The sequence below is a fragment of the Carex rostrata genome, chromosome 27 (assembly GCF_964058835.1).
Source record: "Carex rostrata chromosome 27, lpCarRost1.2, whole genome shotgun sequence".
Taxonomy (NCBI): Eukaryota; Viridiplantae; Streptophyta; class Magnoliopsida; order Poales; family Cyperaceae; genus Carex; species Carex rostrata.
This window is the reverse complement of record NC_135944.1, coordinates 2,128,719-2,147,877: the sequence shown is the minus strand read 5'-3', so window position 1 is coordinate 2,147,877 and position 19,159 is coordinate 2,128,719. Positions and strand designations below refer to the sequence as shown.

The window sequence follows — 19,159 nt, the reverse complement described above, 5'->3', positions numbered from 1 at the left end:
ATATGTTTTGTATATAACAGAAATTAAGTTAGAAATATTTCACACCCCGCTTCATTTCGGAATTTCATTTCAATTTATTCCTAGCACCACATCAACAACAATATTATTTCTTTATTTCGCTTCAAAACCTCTGAAAATGTGCAACAACATTTATAAACGGTTCTAATAAAAAAACCTTGTACATTTATATGAATATTGGAGCATATTTATACACGGTTGTAAATAGCAAAACCGTGTATAATGTTCTTATGTTTTTATAACAATGTTTTCTTACTTGGCGTGTATAATATGCCGTGTATGCTTTTCAGGACACTGATTTAATGAGAATTTTGAACAAACATGTATAATATTCCGTGTATGTTTTGTGTTTTTGAACTAGTATAAACCGAATTGATTATTTAGTATGGTATTTAATGTAATTCAAATATTGCCTTTTTGAAAATAATTGTTTATTAACTTCAACATTCATAATTGAATAAAAAGTATGAAATTAAAAATGATAATGAAAATGACTTTAATATCTTTTTATTGGAATTGTAACTGAATAAAAAGTCAAAGAAATTTAAAAATTATGATGAAAATGACTTTAAGATCTTTTATTTGTAATGATAGTTGAATAAAAAGTCCAAATAATTTAAAAATAATGATAAAAAAAGGACTTTAATATATTTTTACTTGTAATGATTGTATTTAAAAATGACAATAAAAATGACTTATGATCCTCATTTTGCAATTAATATCAATAGCAACAGAGAGTACTACGGAATTGACATCTCCTCAGGTTTACTGGACTGAGTAAAATTGAATTGGACGGTCCAAAATTATATTTTTTAACTTGATACAAATTTCAAAAAACAAATAATACTGCTCGATGTGTCATCCCGAGTAAGCACTGGCTAGCTAAGGGCATGTTCGGCTGCAACAACGAAATTACTGTTCACGTTGGAAAAAAAAATTCACTCAGATTGAAATTTTTTTTCCGACATAAATAATAATTTTCAGTTCAAACTTTTTCTGTTCCTCTTCCTATTCTCATTCCATCGGTTCCGCCGAAGAGGACATAAGAGTAAATTTGGGCAGTCCGTTTCAACTGTGTTAAGTCAGATACGGATCCAGCAGTACGTGGCAAACCAGGTGCAACTATATATAGTGACCCAAAAGCACATGACGCGCCACCTTAAGCACGTGTTAAATTTACTTCAATTTACGGGTTGCCTTTTTGGGGGTCAAACAAAGTGGCAAAACCGTAATAAGGATCTCCAGGCTTGGCAAAGAGATCAAATATATTATATATGCATGATCTCAGGCAAGATAAAATAAATAATACATGCACGTCGTCCAACAATAGAAACTTATTGAATAGAGAAAATTTGAAAAAAAAAAAAAAAATTGAATATGATTGGTTTAAAAATTTGGAAAGATATATCAATAATGCAATGGGATTAGTCAAAGAAATAATATAAAAAATAATGATATCGAGTTAGTGTTATAGTATGTGAGAATATTAGAAGAAAAATACTAACCATATATGATGTGTTGGAAAAAAAGAAATATTGCTATAAAAGTATACTAGCTATTTGAATAATAAAATTAGGATAGTGATATAAAAGTATACTATCGAAGGGTGAGCCGACAAAAATTGATATTCCTAAGAGTATCACTATTTACTCATGGGAATATCTGTGACGATACTGACAGTGAAAAACATTTTTACTCTCGTTAAGCTTAATTTGCTAATCAAGCTTAATTTGCTAATCAGAAACATATATTATTTTATTAATTACATAGAAAAAAAAGAAAAATATTATAATAAAAAATTATATTAAAATATCAGATAGAATACGGTCAATAAAATATTATTGTTTATAGGTTTGTAATTTACACTACAACAGAATTATTTTCCGGAACATAATACACAACAGCCAACCATTATTTTTCAAACATTTGTGAAATAAGATAAGTTTTGCGAACTTGGTTGCAAGATACTAATCCAACTATTGCGACTATGGCATCAAGAATGATAGAAAAATTTGATAAATATTGGAGTAACATACATGTTATCATGGGTGTTGCTGCACTATTGGATCCAAGGTGTAAGATGGCTGTCATAATCTATTACTATAAGTTAATTTATGATAATGATTTTGAGAGCGAAGTTGGAAAAGTTGTTGAAATGAGCCGTCAATTGTTTCGCGAGTATTAAAGTAGAGTTGAGAAACCCCAAGATGAGGAACCACAAATGGAAAGGAAACAAGGTGGCGACCTCCCAATTGGTTTTCAGAGATTTGCCCACACTATGAAGAAAATGAAATTTGATAATACCACGGAGTTGGAACTTTACTTGGAAGAAGCATTGCTTCCAAGTGGGCCAGGATCCTTTGACGTGCTATCTTGGTGGAAGTCTAATGGAAACAAATTTCCAACTTTGGGAACAATTGCTAAAGACATATACGCGATACCCGTTTCAACTGTTGCCTCTGAATCCTCTTTTAGTATGGGCGGACGAATTGTTAGTCCACAAAGAAATAGACTTCATCCTTCACTTGTTGAAACTCTAGCATGTGCACAAAATTGGTTAAGTACTGAATTTGAAGGTATAAATATTGTAGTCTCATTTTGTAGTATTTTAATTATATATGCTCGTATTTTAACTCTTACTTGTTTTTTCAGATTTGTGCAATGGTAATCCATTTAAGACTTATTGTGATGATTTAGATGAAGGTGAAGATGAATGTGAAAATGCAACCGAAAGTGAGAGCTCGACTACTGCTAATAATGTTGAGGTATACTTTTCTCTATTTTTTTGTATAGTATGATTTTGAAATTTTGTAATGGATTATTAATTGATCAATTGCAGTTAGAGGCTATTAGCTCTTGAAGTGAAGGGTTTTCAGCTTATGAAGTAATTAATGGTATGAATAGTTAGTAATAAATGGTATGAATGGTAAGCCGATGCATTGAGTTGATTTTTAAAGGTTAACCTTTTCATTTGCATGATATCCATTATTTAAGAAGAAAAAAATAGTGATAATTGGACATCTGTTAAGGAAGTAGCACTGTCTCAACCTTCTTTTGAGAACATATTTGCATTGAGCCTTCAACCTTCTTTTTTTTATATGAATATTGACCATGAGGTGTTCGACAAAATGCAGGTAAAGAATAAGCTTGTTTCAAGAATTCTTTAAAGCTTAAGAATGGGGATCGAGCTGATTATGTTTGTTGTTTTTATTTGTTGTTAAGTATACTTTGATGATCTTCTATATTTTAACCCAATTGTTTGTATTATTATTTTGCTGTTAAGTATACTATGTGTTGTTAAGTATACTATGTTTGTATTTGCTGTTTGTATTTGCTTAAGAGTTAAGATGTGATTGTTGTTTGTGTTTGCTGTTAAAATATTTATTTGTACTGTTTGTGTTTGCTGTTAAAATGCTGTTAAAATACATGAAGAATGCTGTTAAAATGAGACTAGGCATAGTTGGGCCAGGCCGGGTAAGGCAGCCCATGGGTTGTGGCAGGCAATCACAGGCAGGCGCAGGTTTGCAGAAATTGCCCACAGGCAGGCCGGGTATCAATTTCTAGGCCCGTTATAATGGGCCAGGTAGGTCGGGTATAAATTTTAATCAGGCAGGCCGGATATGGGATTGGTAAAATACCCGTGGACTCGGCCCATTGCCATCCCTATTTGTAAATGATAGTTCTGGGTTGTGTATCTAAGAACTAAAATACTGCTTCTGTTTATTTTACATGCCTTTTAATAATATTCTAAGGTTTTATAGGGGTGAGTATAAAATTAAAGCTGAATTAAACCTTAGTTGGGCCAATCAAAGAAAAATTCATACAAAACACTATTATATATCAAAACAATAAGGCCTTGTTTGGATATCATATCTCAGCCCATTAACTAACTAAACCAATTTCTTTTAACCGTTACATATATTCAAATAAGAATAATTTTTAGACATGTTTTCTTCTCTAGTAAGCAATTTGCATTCTCTAATTATAACAGTAAAGAAATGTAATAATTTATGTAGTTGTAAATGATATTTTATGTGTTGTGTATATACATGAATAGAATAACAATAACATACATGTACATGAACAACACACATCCAACAAAAGAAATATGCAATGAAAATAATACAACAAATCTTCAAATTCTCACAGCCACAACCCACAACTCAATCCATATGTTATATATACTTATATCATCGAAACCAATGCTGACATGGCGAACAAGAAAACAGAGATCACAGCCGATTTGTTCGACATTGCATCTGACGACTCGCCAGTGGTTGATGGTGTGGTTTTGGATCCAGCTGTAAGAAATGAAAATTTGGTTTTATTAATTATATATGTCAGGAAAAATTTCAACCATATTGGGTTCATTCTAGTACAGGTGATTGGTACCAGTACCGATATATATTAGCTACTCAATAATTAATTCATTAAACCACTACGTTATTAGGTTAGATCAACGTCAGAATTTTCCAAATTAGGAGGAAAAATTTAGAGATCAATGTATGTCACATACCGGTTGTTGAACTTGGTACCGATGGTGTTGAAGAGGTCGATGGAGTGGTACCGGTTGGTGAAGTCGATGTGCTAGGTGCTGCAGCAGGTGCTCCTAGAGCTGAAAATTCACACAAAATTTCAATTCAATTCCATTCTCACCAAAAATTAACATCATTCTACATCCCACACACAAAAATAAAGAGTATGTGAGTAATGCTATGGTAATATGCATATTACAGTTTAACATGTGCTAGCTATGGATTCATATTTCTATTTTCAAAGTTCAAACAGTCAATATGAACCATTAAACGTGATATCCACGTGAAAATGCACTTAAAGATCACATTTTACATTTTTTTTAAATATTTTTTACTATTTTTTAGATAGGTAAAATACCACAACTTTTGGATTGTCCAAAATTTTCAAATCAAGCGATTTTCTACTTATCTAAAAAAATAGTAAAAAATTCTAAAAAAATGTTAAATTTGGTCCGTAAGTAAATTTTTATATGAATATCATATTGAACGGTTCAGATCCACTGTTTAGACATTAGTAACAGAGATATGAGTCCATAGCACATACCATAGTATAATATGAAAATTACCATAGCCACACTCAAAATTAAGTAAATTCAATTATTAATAATGGTCAAGGTACTCACTTTTGCACAGGCTGACAGGTGGGGTCTGGACCTTGCATGCAGGAGGCAGTTCCATTGCCTTTGTTGTGTTAATTGACACTCCAAGTGACGACGCGCCTCCATTGAGGAGCACACAGAGACACTGAGGTTCGTTCTTGACAATGCTCGAGAGAGTTGAGCAACAAGAGGAGGAGGGGGTGGAGGTGTTGCCTGTGATATAATTAAGGCATGAAGAAAGACTAACAATTGTTGTCATGCATCCCGATGTCTGTGCTGATGCGTGAGACGAGAGCATCGCCATGATAGTCATAGTTATGCCGATTGATACAAGTAGTCTTTCTGCCATTTTTGGAATGAGAGAGGATTGAAGAGATATTAATTCAGGTTAAGTGCTGTGTGTGTGTGTTATGGTGCACTGGTTGAGAGAGAGAGAGGAAAGGTGTGTTTATAAAGGAGCTTTTGAGCTGGTTTGGTATTTGGTTTACCTATTTCTTACCTGTACTAACGGCTCCAAGTTAAATAATTAGCAAAACTTTGAATAAGATCTGTTTATTTGATTGGTGTTCAAATAGAGTTGGCGTGTGTTTTGGGTAGCTAGATTTCAATAATATTAATATAGTTGAAGTCTAGTTTAAATAATTTACTAACAGAGTATTTACTTTCCAAAGCATATCGATTGTAGCATCACTGTCTCTCTCTCTCTCTCTATATATATATATAGAGAGTCCGGCTAATTTGCTGCCGGTAGCATTTCTGCTGGCGGTGCTGCCACCTTTTATTTATTTTGTGATGTCCAAATAACAAATCAAAACGGTTAGATGTTTAATCTATACTATAATCTACTTGGAGACCAAATTTTACATTTTTTGGAATTTGTTTACTATTTATTAAGCTGGTTTGAAAACCGCTGTTTTCGGTAAATTTCTGCAGTATTGAAAACAGCGGTTTTCAAACCAGCTTAATAAATAGTAAAAAAATTTCAAAAAATGTAAAATTTGGTTTCCAAGTAGATTATAGTCTAGATTAAACATCTAACGGTTTGGATTTGTTATTTGAACATCACAAAATAAAAAAAATGCCGGCAGCAAATTAGCCACAGCATATATATATATTAATAAATTTGAGTATGTAGTTTTGGGTAGCTAGATTTGAATAATATTAATATAGTGGGAGGTCAAGTTTAAATAATATTAATATTGTATTTAGTTTTGGCCAGATGCTATCTTTAAAAGTTACTTGAAACCTGTCTGTTAATAAAATTGAGTATTTTGTTTTGGGTTCCTTGATTTGAATAATAACAATAATAATAATGATGATGATGATGATGATATAGTGTGAGGTCAAGTTTAAATAATTAGTAGTAAGTACTAAGAGAACCTTTAGATGTGGACATGTACGTGGTTGGCCAACTTCCCCTGTTTGATTGCAATACCAAACTCATGGTAGGACCAACAGGCTACAAATTCACTGGCCGCATTAAGATTCGTGCTGGGACATAAATTAATGATTCAGATCAATTCTGACATGATCAGGTAGTTTAGAAAAATCTGAGTTCCTGCTAATATTACTCTTTGTTTTTAATATTACTAATTGTTATATGTTATATAAAAAAAAAAGCCAATGGGCCAATCAAAGAAAAATTCATACAACATTTATTCTGTTAAAACAATTGAGGCCCGTTTGAATATCATATCTCAGCCCATTAACTAAACTAACTAAAACATTTATTTTACCGTTACATAAAAAAAAACCCTGTTCTATATATACAAACCTTAACCATCCCCAATTCTTCCCCTTAAACTGCCCCCTCTCTCAAACCCACTCAAGAAATCTCAGTCTCTCTCTTCCTCTCTTTCAAGAATCAATCAAGAAACCATACAACAATGCATTGCAGCGTCTCTCTCCTATTACTCCTTGCAACCACTGTCATGCTGACATCATCAGCACCGCTAACCCTTCGTCCACCTGACGAGCCGTCAGAATGCGCACTATCTCTCGTTTCGCTCTCCCCATGTCTCTCTTACATCGCAGGCCCACCTAACCATGCAGCGACAGCACCATCTGTCATCTGTTGCGGCACATTCTATCAGACCATCATGACGTCTGGGCCTGCATGCGTGTGTTATCTCGTGCGGGACCCACTTATCCTTGGTTTTCCTATTGATACTGGAAGACTGGTGGCCATGTTTCCTTCTTGTGGGGTCAACAACACCGCCACTGCCGTCCGTTGGTTGTATGATACCTGCCGAGGTACTTTTTTGAAATTAGATACTTAGGTCTCTTGTCTTGGTGCAATCTTGAAATTTAGATTCTTTGTTTTGGAGCTATCTCTCTGTTTTTGTTTAATTTACTGTTGTTCTTTTAAATTGTATTATTGGTGACCCTGATTCTGGTTTAGCAATTATAACCAGTTTAGTATTCTTTTGTGAAAAGAAGGGCAAAACTGGTATTTTTTCATTTCATATTTTTTTTTCTTACATTTTTTTGTTGTTTGGGGTGAATGAATATGGTCTTCGGCAGAGATTTGGTTGCATATTACTGATGTTTCTTGTACCGGTTGAGTGACATTTGCACAGAATCATTCAAATTGAGCAACATATTTCTCATACCAGATGTCTAGTTGTACCATCTTAACATCTTGAAATTTAAATGCATTGTCGCTTTGTTTGTATGCTCCTATCCTTTGTGTTCTAATAGATTGTATACTGAGTTTTCTTGTACCATCTTATAGCCTGTTTAGATTTCATTTCTGACAGAAAGGTGCAAAACCAGTATTTTTTTTATTTCATATTTTATTACTTACATTTTTGGGTCTTTGGTGTGTATTTTACCATTGTATCGTACCAGTTCGCACCCGATCAGTCAATTCTTACAGAAAGTCCCATAAAACCCCATTATTTGTTCTACCAGATGTTGGCTATAGCTTTAATCAGAGATTAGAGAGTCCCATAAAAAGTTAAAAACCCATTATTTCTGATTTGTAACATAGTGTAGGTTATTGTACCAGGTAATATCGCAGTGGCTATACTGGTACAGTGCCCTGTTAACTATATTGTACCAGTTTGTACCGGATCAGTAAATTTTGGGCAGCATTTATATCTGTTCTACTTTTGAATTGTACCAATTTTTTAATGTAACCATTTATGCCATAAATTCTTAACAGTTACGGAAATCGAGACCATGTCGCCACTTCCAGGCATTGCCCCTGCCCCTGCCGGTACCACCATTCAAAGCTCAGGTTAATTTTTCTATTGGATTCTACAAAATTTATTCTGTCAAATGCATTAGTAAAAACAATAAAACGAGAGAAAAAATAAATTGATATGGAACTTAAATTTGTGCAGCTGACCAGTGGGCCCAGGGACATCCTACACCAGCGAAATCGACTGCACCATGCCAAATTCGACGACAGCAGTTATGTCAAGGATTGCTCGTGCTCGGGCTCATACTGTTAACCAGCTTGCTCATTTGATAGTTGAAATTTCTGTTTAATTTCAATACATTTTAGAGAAAATTAAATGCAATGTAATGTGAGATGAAATATATAGGTGAAAGTTGGTTTTGCTTCTTTTTTTTTCTCTCTTATCTCACAGTTGAAATGTAGATATTCAACAAGTTCCATAAATGGTGAATGAATGTAGTAGCAATTTTGTAATCTGGCCATATTAGTATTGACTAGTTGCTTTTCTGTTTCTTTTTTCTTTTCTTTTTTATTCTTTTTAAAAAAAAAATTTGGTATCATGGCAAAATTGTTAGAATTTGAGATGAATTTGAAGAGGAAATATTTCATTGATTGAATTGAGTACTATATTTATTTGTATCTCAATACATTGTAAAGAAAATTAAATGTACAGTAATGGTTGGTGAAATATATGGTGTAATCTGGCAATTTTAGTATTGACAAGTTTGCTTTCCTTTTTTTCTTCTCCTTTTTATACTTTTGTGGTGTCACATATTGCAAAAAATAGTAGTAATGGTATGACTAATGCTGTTATTTTTCTACGGTAACGTAAAATTTGAATTTGAAATTCGGACTTCGCAATCATAATCCCGGCCAATTTGAAAATTCATGAAATTGGTTTAAGATTTGTGCCAATTTATGATAAATGATTCGGATTTAAAGTCAAATTTTGAGTTAGCGTTTTTTCTATTATCTTTTGGTGTCATAGCAAAATAGTAGTAATGGCTTTGACTAAACGCTGTTGTTTTCTACGGTAATGTACAATTGGTTTGAAATCCGGACCATTCAATCAGAATCCAAGCCAATTTGATAATTCACCGGACTGCAGCTTTAAGATTCGTGCCAATTTAAGTTCAAATTGTGAGTTTACTCTCTCGGCCTGACACTGACACTGACACGGCCACGTGTCATTTCTCCCCCGACGCTTGTTTTTTTTTTTTTTGTGTCTCTCTCTTGCTTACTTCTTTTTTGCTTGGATGAGCGCACTAACCCAGTGGCCAGTGCCCTTTTAGCACGACACAGACACGGACACGGACAAGGACACACACATGTACACGTACCTTTCTTTCTCCAATGCTTGTTCTTTTGTTTTTGTTTACCAACTTGACGGCCTCACTGCCTCACTGAGCACTGCGCTGGTGAGATATACCTGATCTCGATCCACAGGACTGCTTTAAAATTCGTGTCAATTTAAGTTCTAATTCTGAGTTACCTTAGAGATATGAAAATTTGTTTCCAATCTTCTCCCACTAGTTTCCTACACATAGTAAGTAGTTCAATCTTTAGGCCTTCTTTCTGATCCAAGAGGCTTAATTCCAGGCCCGGCCCTGGCCCAGTTCCTCTCTCGACACGACGTGGACACGGATACGTGTCATTCTTTCCCCGACGCTTGTTCTCTTCTTTGTTTGTCTTTTTCTTACCCACTTGCTTGAATGAGCGCACTGACCCAGTTCCTCCCTCGGCACGCCACGGACACGGACATGGACACGTGTCTTTCTTTCCTCTTTTGTTTACATCAGACGGCTTATACACATAACGGATGTCAATCCTCCCATACCCAACCCGACCCGTTATCTGCCAATAGGCACCCCCGATTGAGGCGTTGGATGAGAGCCGCTAGATTTCCAGCAGACGGCTGATACAAATGTGGATCCTCCCAAATCCGACCCGATCCGAACCGTTTATCCGCCACAATGGCATCCCAAAATTAAAGCGAATAGAGACAGATCAGATAAGCTTTTGAAAGGAGAGCAACTGGCGACCCGACCCAACCATTTGTCCGAACGCTTCACCAAGGCGCCACGTGTTTATACCCGCTTGCCACGTAATTCTATCTCTTCACTTCTTGTTCAATTTTCCTGTGATGCATTTTTAGAGAATTTTATGTAGCGAGTTACTATGGCCTGCCCTTAACATTGTGAACTTTTTTTTTTTTTATTTTGAGAAATAACATTGTGAACTTAATTGTACTGATTTCATAGTGACATAATTTGTGTTTTATTCGCGAATAAAATATTTTTTAGGTGTTTATAAATCGAATGGTGAATTATTCAGCTAATCGAATTATTCACAAATAAAATGTGAATTACAAATTATTCGCGAAAAAATATGAAAAAAAAACGATTTTTTTTATGTTTTTTTTATTTTTTGTTGGTATTTTTTTATTTTGCTTTCTTGTGGACCGAATCAATCCCGAATTATATCTAAATTATTTCCGAATCACGAACTTTTAATTCCGTCGAACCGAACCTAAATAATTCATTTGTCACTATGGTATTCATTATAAATGGTATGCTCTTCTATGTAGATAATATATTATATGTTAATATTTTAAGTATTTTTTAATAAATTAGAGATTAAAGTCGACTGATTTTAAAAAATTGTGGGTAATTTGTGGATTTTGTAGAAAGTTGATAATTTTCAATCAAATAAGACCTCATAGGATATTTTTTTAGTATAGAGCATGGGCTTTAGTCTAAATTTTGAACACAAGGAAGTGATTACAAAATTTTATAGAAAATAAAAAGTTGGTCTTAAAAGATTTCTTAATCATTCGCTACATAGCATGCCGGAGAAAAACCGCCACAAACAACTCAAACTCACTACCTTGTCACACACACTGATCAACTGATCAGGGATTATTACTCTTTTTCCTTCTATATAAACACAATCCAATTCTCTTCATCAACAAGCAAGCAAGCAAGCAATCAATCTCTTCCTTATCGAACCCTTAGTAAGAGAGAGTAATTAGCACTTAGCCATAACAATGCAGCACAAAACCAGCATCCTTGTTTTCCTTTTATTTCTTTCTGGTTTCTTTCTTTCTATGACAGTAGTATCAGTGGCAGACGAAAGGGAAGATCCGCCGAAGCTGACGGAGTGTTTGAAGGAATGCCGATCACAGCCTCACTATGATATCGGCATGGTGAAGAGGTGTGAGGATAAGTGTAAGCAGGAGCACCCGCCCGGGAAGCGGGACCCGCGCGAGGGGGGGCGATCGGGAGAGAGTCGAGACAAAGAAGATCCAGAACAAAGGTTTTATTTGCTTGTTAAATTTTTGTTCTCTCTAATTACTTATTTAGGTAGTGCTTTTTTTTTTCTAGTAATATGCATATTACGGATCAATTCGAGCTATGGATTCATATTTCTTTTTTCTCCATATTTCTTTTTTCTTAGTAATTACTTAGGTCGATCCGAACTGTTAAATATAATTGGAAACTAATATACATTTCTTACTATTTTTTTAAATGGGTAGAAAATCACTTGATCTAGAATTAAGTACAAGAACAAGGAAAGAAAAAAAAAAAAAACTAATTTTAGGAACCGAACTCGAATTTGAAATTCCAACTCTTTGATCTGAATTATTAACTCGATTACTTGAAAATTGAGATGTAAAAACATATTAATTATTTTTGTTCTTTTGGTCATATGATAGGCTCACTGAGTGCCGGTTGAAGTGCCGACAACAATACAACGAGCATGACCAACAAATGCATTGTCAGACGAAATGTGAGGAGACGTACAAACGCGAGAGGAGCAGAAATCCACAAAGGAGATATGAAGAACAAGAAGAAGAGAGAGAAGAAGAGAACCCTTATGTGTTTGGTAGAGAGAGATTACGGTACGAAATTCAATCCGATCGTGGGTATGTGAAGGTTCTCGACAAGTTTCACGAGAAGTCAAAGCTTTTGCTTGGAATTGCTAATTACAGCATCTCTTTACTTGTGGCCGACCCGCGCACTTTTGTCACGCCGGTTCATTTTGATGCTGATTGTGTTTGCTATGTGGTTGAAGGTACTCGATTGTTGTCTTTAAGTAACAAATAAACAAGAGTTAGCTAGGCTACATTACTATGCATATAGTGTTTATCGGTCCGTACTATGGATCGATATTTTTATTTTTGAAGTTCAAACATTTGATCTAAACAGTTCAATATGATTGTCATAGGAAAATGTACTTGTAGATCAAATTTTATATTCTTACGAAAATTTTTAATGTTTCTTTAGATAGGTAGAAAATAACTTGATCTAAAAAGTATAGACCATTCAAAAGCAATGATTTCCTATCCATTTAAAAAGATAGTAATAAAATTTTACATAATTTTATAAATTTAATTTGCAAGTACATTTTCATATATGGTAATCATATTGAACAATTCATATCAACTATTTTGAACTTTAAAAACGAAGATGTTGGTCCATAGTACGAACAAATACACGTTATTCATATTAATTACCATAGCCTTAATCAATAAACAAAAAATATTATTATTCAAAGAACTACGATATATTGTGATTCATTTGATTATATAACAGGAAGAGGAACTGTGACTACACTAAGGAAGGGAGAGAGAAAATCTCATGGAATTCGTAAAGGAGATGTATTTATAACTCAAGCTGGCTCAGTTTTGTATTTAATTAGTAGCCATAGACACCAAAAGCTGGTATTGGCGAAGTTCCTCAGGTCTACTTCATTGACTGGTCAAGTATCGGTTAGTGTCATTATTTTTCTTGTTGGATAAGATATCATAATGAGGGAGACTGGTATTATGCATAGCGCATAATGGTCATACTATGTAGGTACGTATTATATACTATTTTCATTTCCAATGTTCAAATAGTCGATGTGAAATGTTCAACCTAATCTCTATATGAAAATGTATTTGCACACCAAAGTTTACATTTTTTTTAAAGTTATTTTACTATTGTTTTTGATAGATACAAAATCACTACTTCTGAATGGTCTAGAATTTTTAGATTAAGTAATTTTTGACCTACCTAAAAAATAGTAAAATAATTCTAAAAAATGTAAAATTTGATCTGCAAGTAAATTTTTATATGGAGATCATATTGAGTTGTTCGGATTGACCATTTGAACTATGAAAACAGAAATATGGATTTCTAGTACAGACCAATCCACGCATTACCAGTCTCGCTCCCTTATTATTTCTATTTTCATATACCGCTTGTACATTATTTAAGATTCTAAATTGAAGTTATATCACAGCATTTCTATGTGGCTGGATCGGAAAACCCAGAGTCAGTTTATAGGAGCTTTAGTGATGAGATTCTTGAAGCTGCTTTCAATGTATGTATTCATATTTTATGTTGTTCTACCAATTTTTTTTTTTTGAATGAATGTTGTTCTACCAATTTTAATTGGTAAAATGTAATGTATATAAACTATAATTGCATGTTTACATATGTTACATATAGGTGTCACGAGACCGAATTGAGAGCCTATTTAGTCGACAATGGCATGGTGCATTTGTTGAGGCCTCAGAGGAGCAGATCCGAGCGCTTAGCCGGTATAGCACGGAAGGAGGAAGGTGGCCGTTTGGTGAATCTAGAGGGCCTTTTAACCTCTTTGAAAAGGACCCAATTCACTCGAACCGGTACGGGAAACTTTACGAGGCTAATTCTGACGATTACCGAAAGCTCGGTTGGCTAAATCTTAGAGTGTCACTTGCAAACATTAGAGAAGTATGCAAACTCTACCCTTAAAATTTTGTGTTCTTTGTCTGATATGAACTGTTATCAAACTTTAACAGAACCTCACTATTCCTTTTTGGAGGTTCTACTGTGAAATAACAAGTATAAATTAAGAGTGATGCTATGGTACTATGGATCAATATCTCCATTTTCAAAGTCCAAACAATCCATTTGAACCGCTCAACATAATCTCCATATGAAAAGAAAATGTACATGTAGAGCAAATTTTACATTTAGAATTTTTATATTATTCTTTTTAGATAGGAAGATAATCACTTGATTTAAAGATTCTGGACCACTGAAAATTAGTGATTTTCTATCTATTTAAGAAAATAGTAAACAAAATTCTAAATGATGTAAAATTTAGTTTGCAAGTATATTTTTATATAAAAATCACTTTGAATGGTTCAGATCGAGTATTTGAAGTTGAACTTTGAAAACAAAAATAATGATCCGTAGTATAGACCGATCTGTGCTATGCATAGTACCATAGCCTCACTCAAGTATAAATATTAACTAAATGAAATGTAATGGATACATCTTAGGGGTCTATGACAGCACCGTTCTACAACTCGCGCTCAACCAAGTTTGCCGTTGTCACTGAAGGAAGTGGTTACGTAGAGATACTGTGCCCCCATATGGCACGCGAAGGCCGACGCGGCAGTCGGGCACAGAGGTACAGGGAACAGGAACAGGAAAGAGCAGGAAGACGGTACCAAGAGGAAGAGGAAGAGGAGTATCAGGAGGGACCACACTATAGGCGGGTCCGGGCCCGCGTGTCACGTGGCACAGTTTTCATTGTCCCTCCTGGCCACCCAGTAGTTGAGGTTGCCTCTCGTGACCAGAATCTGCAAATGATTTGCTTTGAGATCTGTGCTGACAGGAATGAGAGGATTTTCCTTGCAGGTTTTGTTTTTAGAAACCTTTTTATTTATGCATAATCTTAGTCTATTATCTGCCAAATTCAAGTTGTTTCCGGATAAAATTATTAGTATTACAATTTTTTTGTACTGATGCAACTCTTTGAACTTCCAGAGCATTTATATATATTTAACAATAGTATCCATATTGATTTTTTTTATTCTAAGTCCTAATCCAACATGACAATGTCCTTTTCAATTTTTAGATGTATGAGAAATTGAGAATATCATAATTAATAGGATTTATTTAAAAAAAATTATTTCTAAGTCCCACATTAGCAAAATTATGGATTCACATTGGCTGATTGTTAAGTGTTAATTGTTCACTGGACTTTCCATTCTAATTTATGATCCAATGTGGCAGTTTCTAATTAAATTTAGAAATTAAAATGCACCAAGTTAATTTTTATATTTCTATCACAGTTATATTTAATTTTATTGATGTAGATGCTTACCATGCTTTCACATATTAAGAGTTAAATGTTGCAAAATCTCTGCACTACTGATCATGTTCTTAACTTACATTAAATTGATGCACAGGAAGAAATAATATATTGAGAAAATTGGAAAGGGAGGCAAAGGAGCTGGCATTCGACACCAGTGCTCGTGAGGTCGATGCTCTTTTTGATGCACAGAAGGAGGAAGTCTTCCTTCCAGGACCCGGGGCCCACCGGCAGAGGCACGGTGAAGGCGAAAGTGAAGGATGGGGAGGCAGCGAATCGGACGACACATCTCCCTCAAAACTTGTAGCTGCATTTTGAACATGTTTATGAGGTGCTAATATGTGTATCTACTGTTTGTAAGATGAGAAATACAATGTAATAACCTGATCGAGTACCCCCATATCTAAATAAATAAAAGGAGGACTTTCAAATATATTTTAAAAAATTTTGAAATTGCATATTGTCCTTCTAAAATTTACAATTATATTTATTATTTGATATTTTAAAACTCATAAATTTAATCTCATAAAAGTCATTTCTATAGTTACCATTTTAATGTATATCAGAAAAATAATAAATAGTGATGCATGTACATAAAATATTTTAAAGTTTCGAATTCATTAAGTACATGATCAAGCTGTCAAAACAATGATGAAAAATTAATACATAAAACATTTAAAAATAATAATTTATAAAATGTCCATTGTTTTGACCGCTTGACCATATGCTAAATGAATTCGAAACTTTAAAAATTTTGCATGGGCGTGCATCACTCACGAAGTACTTGAATTTCAACAGTTTAGATTCGTAGTTCGGAGTCAATCCAATAGTCATTTGGAGGTGTGCTCACCAACCCCTCTTGGTGAGCACATCACACCCTAGTTTTGCTCAAATTATACTTCCACTTGAACTAAAAGTTAACAAGGAAACAAGGACAAATAAGAGTTCTAAAGCGAGTGTCTATGTCTATCGATCTATAGAGTTGGCTATGATGCTTGTGAAGCATAAACCACTTGTACTTCATCTCAAACATCTCATATATTTGAAAATTTTGAATGGTTCAAATAAAGATCTAAAGCAATTGTTTTGAACAGTTTGAACGGTTTGTTCTCGATCCAAATAATTATTTTATATAAGGGTCGCTTTGAACAGTTCAAATCGATTGTTTGAACTTTATAAACAGTGATATTGATCCATAGCACATTGTTCCACACTTTGCGAGTAGTGTAGCCTTACTCTACAAAGAAAACATTGCCAATTGCTAGTCTTAATTGATCAATACTTTTCAGATTATGAGGTGATGCCTACATCATTTCAAAATTCTTCTGTATGTTTTCTGCGATACTCTTGTTAAATTAACTGGATCATCACTCGTATAGAAATTGTATGTTGTATTCTGCAATATTATTTAATCATAATCGTCATTGTTATTTCTTTTGTTATAACTCTATGGAGATGATAACCATTTTTAAAATTTAGAGAATGATTATCTCTTCTATGATTTTGAAGCTTATATTACATTGATCTTGGATCATTTATTCACATTTGTAGATCATCTCTTGAATGAGATGTGGAGTCTTAAGCACCATACTGATTAATTTTTTATTATTGTTTTGACCGCTTGATCGTGTACTTAATGAATTCGAAACTTTAAAATATTTTATGCACATGCATCACTCACGAAATACTTGGATTTCAACGGTTTGGATTTGTAGTTCGGAGTCAATCCGATAGTCATTTGGAGATGTGCTCACCAACCCCTCTTAGTGAGCACATCACACCCTAGTTTTGCTCGTATAATTTATACCTTGAGGTTGAGTATTGGTTGCTGTCTTGCTTCAATATTACCTATGATAACATATTGGTACAATAAAAAAAAATTGTGTATTAGTGAATTGTATTTAGAAAAGTATATATTGAAGCCTTGTCAATAATAGCATTATTATTGCAACGACAAATGAGTATCAATTAATTTTTGTTACATTTTGGAAAGATATGACTGTCTTCCATGCACGAATCATTATATCAATAAAAAATAAATTTGTTTCAATTTATTTTGAAACACTTTAGTGTCCATTTCTTGTGCTTATTACAGCCACAAAACACAAATTTGGGATGGGGAACCATGGAACCCAAAATCTAATCTAATGAAGAATTGACTATTGACTATTAATACTTAGCCGCTGAAGAATTGTCTCTGTCTGTAAATCTATAATCAACGTGCAAAAATGTTACCTTCAGAAATTAATTGTGCAACAAATGGAACAATTTTCCCAGCGTAAGAATCCCCAGCAACATAAAAAGGAAGTGTTAGGTATTGAGGATGATCCACAAACCACTGTCAAGGTTTTCACAAGTTAATTATCAGATCTTACAATGATTGTTAGTGTAAAAAGAAGTGGCAGGTTGATACTCCTAACAATTCAATTAAAAATTCACAAAAAAAAGGTTGATTTCTTCAACAGACCTGCATGAGGAAAACTTGTGGATTTGTAAAGATGCTACGGTGTCACCAACTTCATATCCTTTTGGATTTGATGAGTAGGAGAAACCAGTACCAAGTGGAGAATCTAAAAAAATTATACTTGCATTCTGAATATAGAGATAATTAAAGGTTAATATGGTATTAATACTTGTAACAAATCAGCAACATAAATGACAGTAAAAAAATAAAACAATTCCACCTTTGTCCAGGCATATGGATGGTATTCTAGTTCCGGTATGCTCCCATTATACAGCGCTTTTACAATTTTCAAAGGACCTATATGTAAAATTGTATGGAAAGATTTTTAAAAAAGGACATTGAAATGCATAAGAAATTGATCACTGCTCATGAGAAATCCAAAATGCTTGAAATAATACCTATTTCAAATATGAGGCCACTGAGAGCAGAGCACCGGTTGCCTCCGGTTAGCCATAGAATAAGAGGATCTTCGGATGGATTCCCTTCTGATTTTATGAAATAGTAGAACAACTCACCCCCGTTCACCTCATTACATCTACCGTATAAATGTATCGACTAAGTGATCAAATATTTTACAGAGGACGATTCGTCCAGGCTCTACCCTGGCATACAGAATTCGGCTCTAGCCTGGCGTACATAATTCGTTCGCCCATTTCTTCATCTTCCCTTATGATTTCGGCGAGAACCAAGTTCCACACCCATGTACAATTAGTTCATCTTCCCCTATGATTTCGTTTCTCTTCCATTCCTGTACGCAATCTAAGTCATGTGATCATTTTTTCTAATTGATTGTACATGCACGGAGCTCTTTAAGATTTGTGCCAGGTTCTTTAAAATTCGTGCAGATTCCTCATATGCATTTGTATTCTCTAAAGGAATTCCAAAATTTGAAACACCACCGTAATGTCAAACTGAAGGTATTTTTTTATATGTTATGGATAAAAATTTCGGTATGTACTATTGTAAAAGTTTATAAAAAAAATATTTCCCATTCAAACCAGCAATTAATGATTTTTTCAGTGAGTAATTTTATCTTATCTTCATCTTTATGATAGATTTTACTGCGGGAATTTCAGGTATACGCATTATTTTGCACCTATTCGATCAATTTAGATTTGATGTTGGTTTGTTTGCTGAGATTTTTCCCTGCTAGTACTGCCTTAAATAATATACTACAAGGGAATTGGGGGTGGGGGGTAGGTATTCTAGATCAGCGCTCATGTGC

The 19,159-nt window shown here is 34.0% G+C and overlaps 2 protein-coding genes and 1 long non-coding RNA gene across 3 annotated transcripts; 1 reads left to right on the top strand and 2 right to left on the bottom strand.

Annotated features, from left to right (window-relative positions):
• Nucleotides 1-4,144: 4,144 nt before the first annotated feature.
• On the bottom strand, nucleotides 4,145-5,568 carry LOC144544865 (non-specific lipid transfer protein GPI-anchored 5-like). The gene is made up of 3 exons (XM_078293398.1): nucleotides 5,177-5,568; nucleotides 4,535-4,633; nucleotides 4,145-4,319 (listed from the first exon to the last, which is right to left on the bottom strand). Exons 1-3 carry the CDS (start codon nucleotides 5,499-5,501, stop codon nucleotides 4,204-4,206), a joined length of 540 nt encoding a protein of 179 aa, XP_078149524.1. The 5' UTR covers nucleotides 5,502-5,568; the 3' UTR covers nucleotides 4,145-4,203.
• A 5,829-nt stretch (nucleotides 5,569-11,397) lies between these two features.
• Nucleotides 11,398-15,903, top strand: LOC144545156 (vicilin Cor a 11.0101-like). The gene is made up of 7 exons (XM_078293741.1): nucleotides 11,398-11,651; nucleotides 12,052-12,410; nucleotides 12,932-13,107; nucleotides 13,623-13,703; nucleotides 13,832-14,098; nucleotides 14,653-15,013; nucleotides 15,568-15,903. The coding sequence occupies exons 1-7, from the start codon at nucleotides 11,443-11,445 to the stop codon at nucleotides 15,786-15,788; spliced, it is 1,674 nt and encodes a 557-aa protein (XP_078149867.1). The 5' UTR covers nucleotides 11,398-11,442; the 3' UTR covers nucleotides 15,789-15,903.
• Nucleotides 15,904-17,934: 2,031 nt separating this feature from the next.
• On the bottom strand, nucleotides 17,935-18,464 carry LOC144545346 (uncharacterized). The gene is made up of 3 exons (XR_013508478.1): nucleotides 18,333-18,464; nucleotides 18,155-18,231; nucleotides 17,935-18,062 (listed from the first exon to the last, which is right to left on the bottom strand). It is a non-coding gene; the product is annotated as an uncharacterized LOC144545346 (long non-coding RNA).
• Between the last annotated feature and the right edge of the window lie 695 nt (nucleotides 18,465-19,159).

Bases quoted from the DNA above. Each gene is read 5' to 3' on its own strand.
- LOC144544865 (XM_078293398.1), bottom strand. From the start codon at position 5,501: ATGGCAGAAAGACTACTTGTATCAATCGGCATAACTATGACTATCATG. The intron at 4,634-5,176 runs GTGAGTACCTTG...GTGAATTTTCAG, and splicing joins ACCTGTCAGCCTGTGCAAAA to CTCTAGGAGCACCTGCTGCA. The intron at 4,320-4,534 runs GTATGTGACATA...CATTTCTTACAG, and splicing joins GGTACCAAGTTCAACAACCG to CTGGATCCAAAACCACACCA.
- LOC144545156 (XM_078293741.1), top strand. From the start codon at position 11,443: ATGACAGTAGTATCAGTGGCAGACGAAAGGGAAGATCCGCCGAAGCTG. The intron at 11,652-12,051 runs GTTTTATTTGCT...GTCATATGATAG, and splicing joins AAAGAAGATCCAGAACAAAG to GCTCACTGAGTGCCGGTTGA. The intron at 14,099-14,652 runs GTATGCAAACTC...GATACATCTTAG, and splicing joins CACTTGCAAACATTAGAGAA to GGGTCTATGACAGCACCGTT.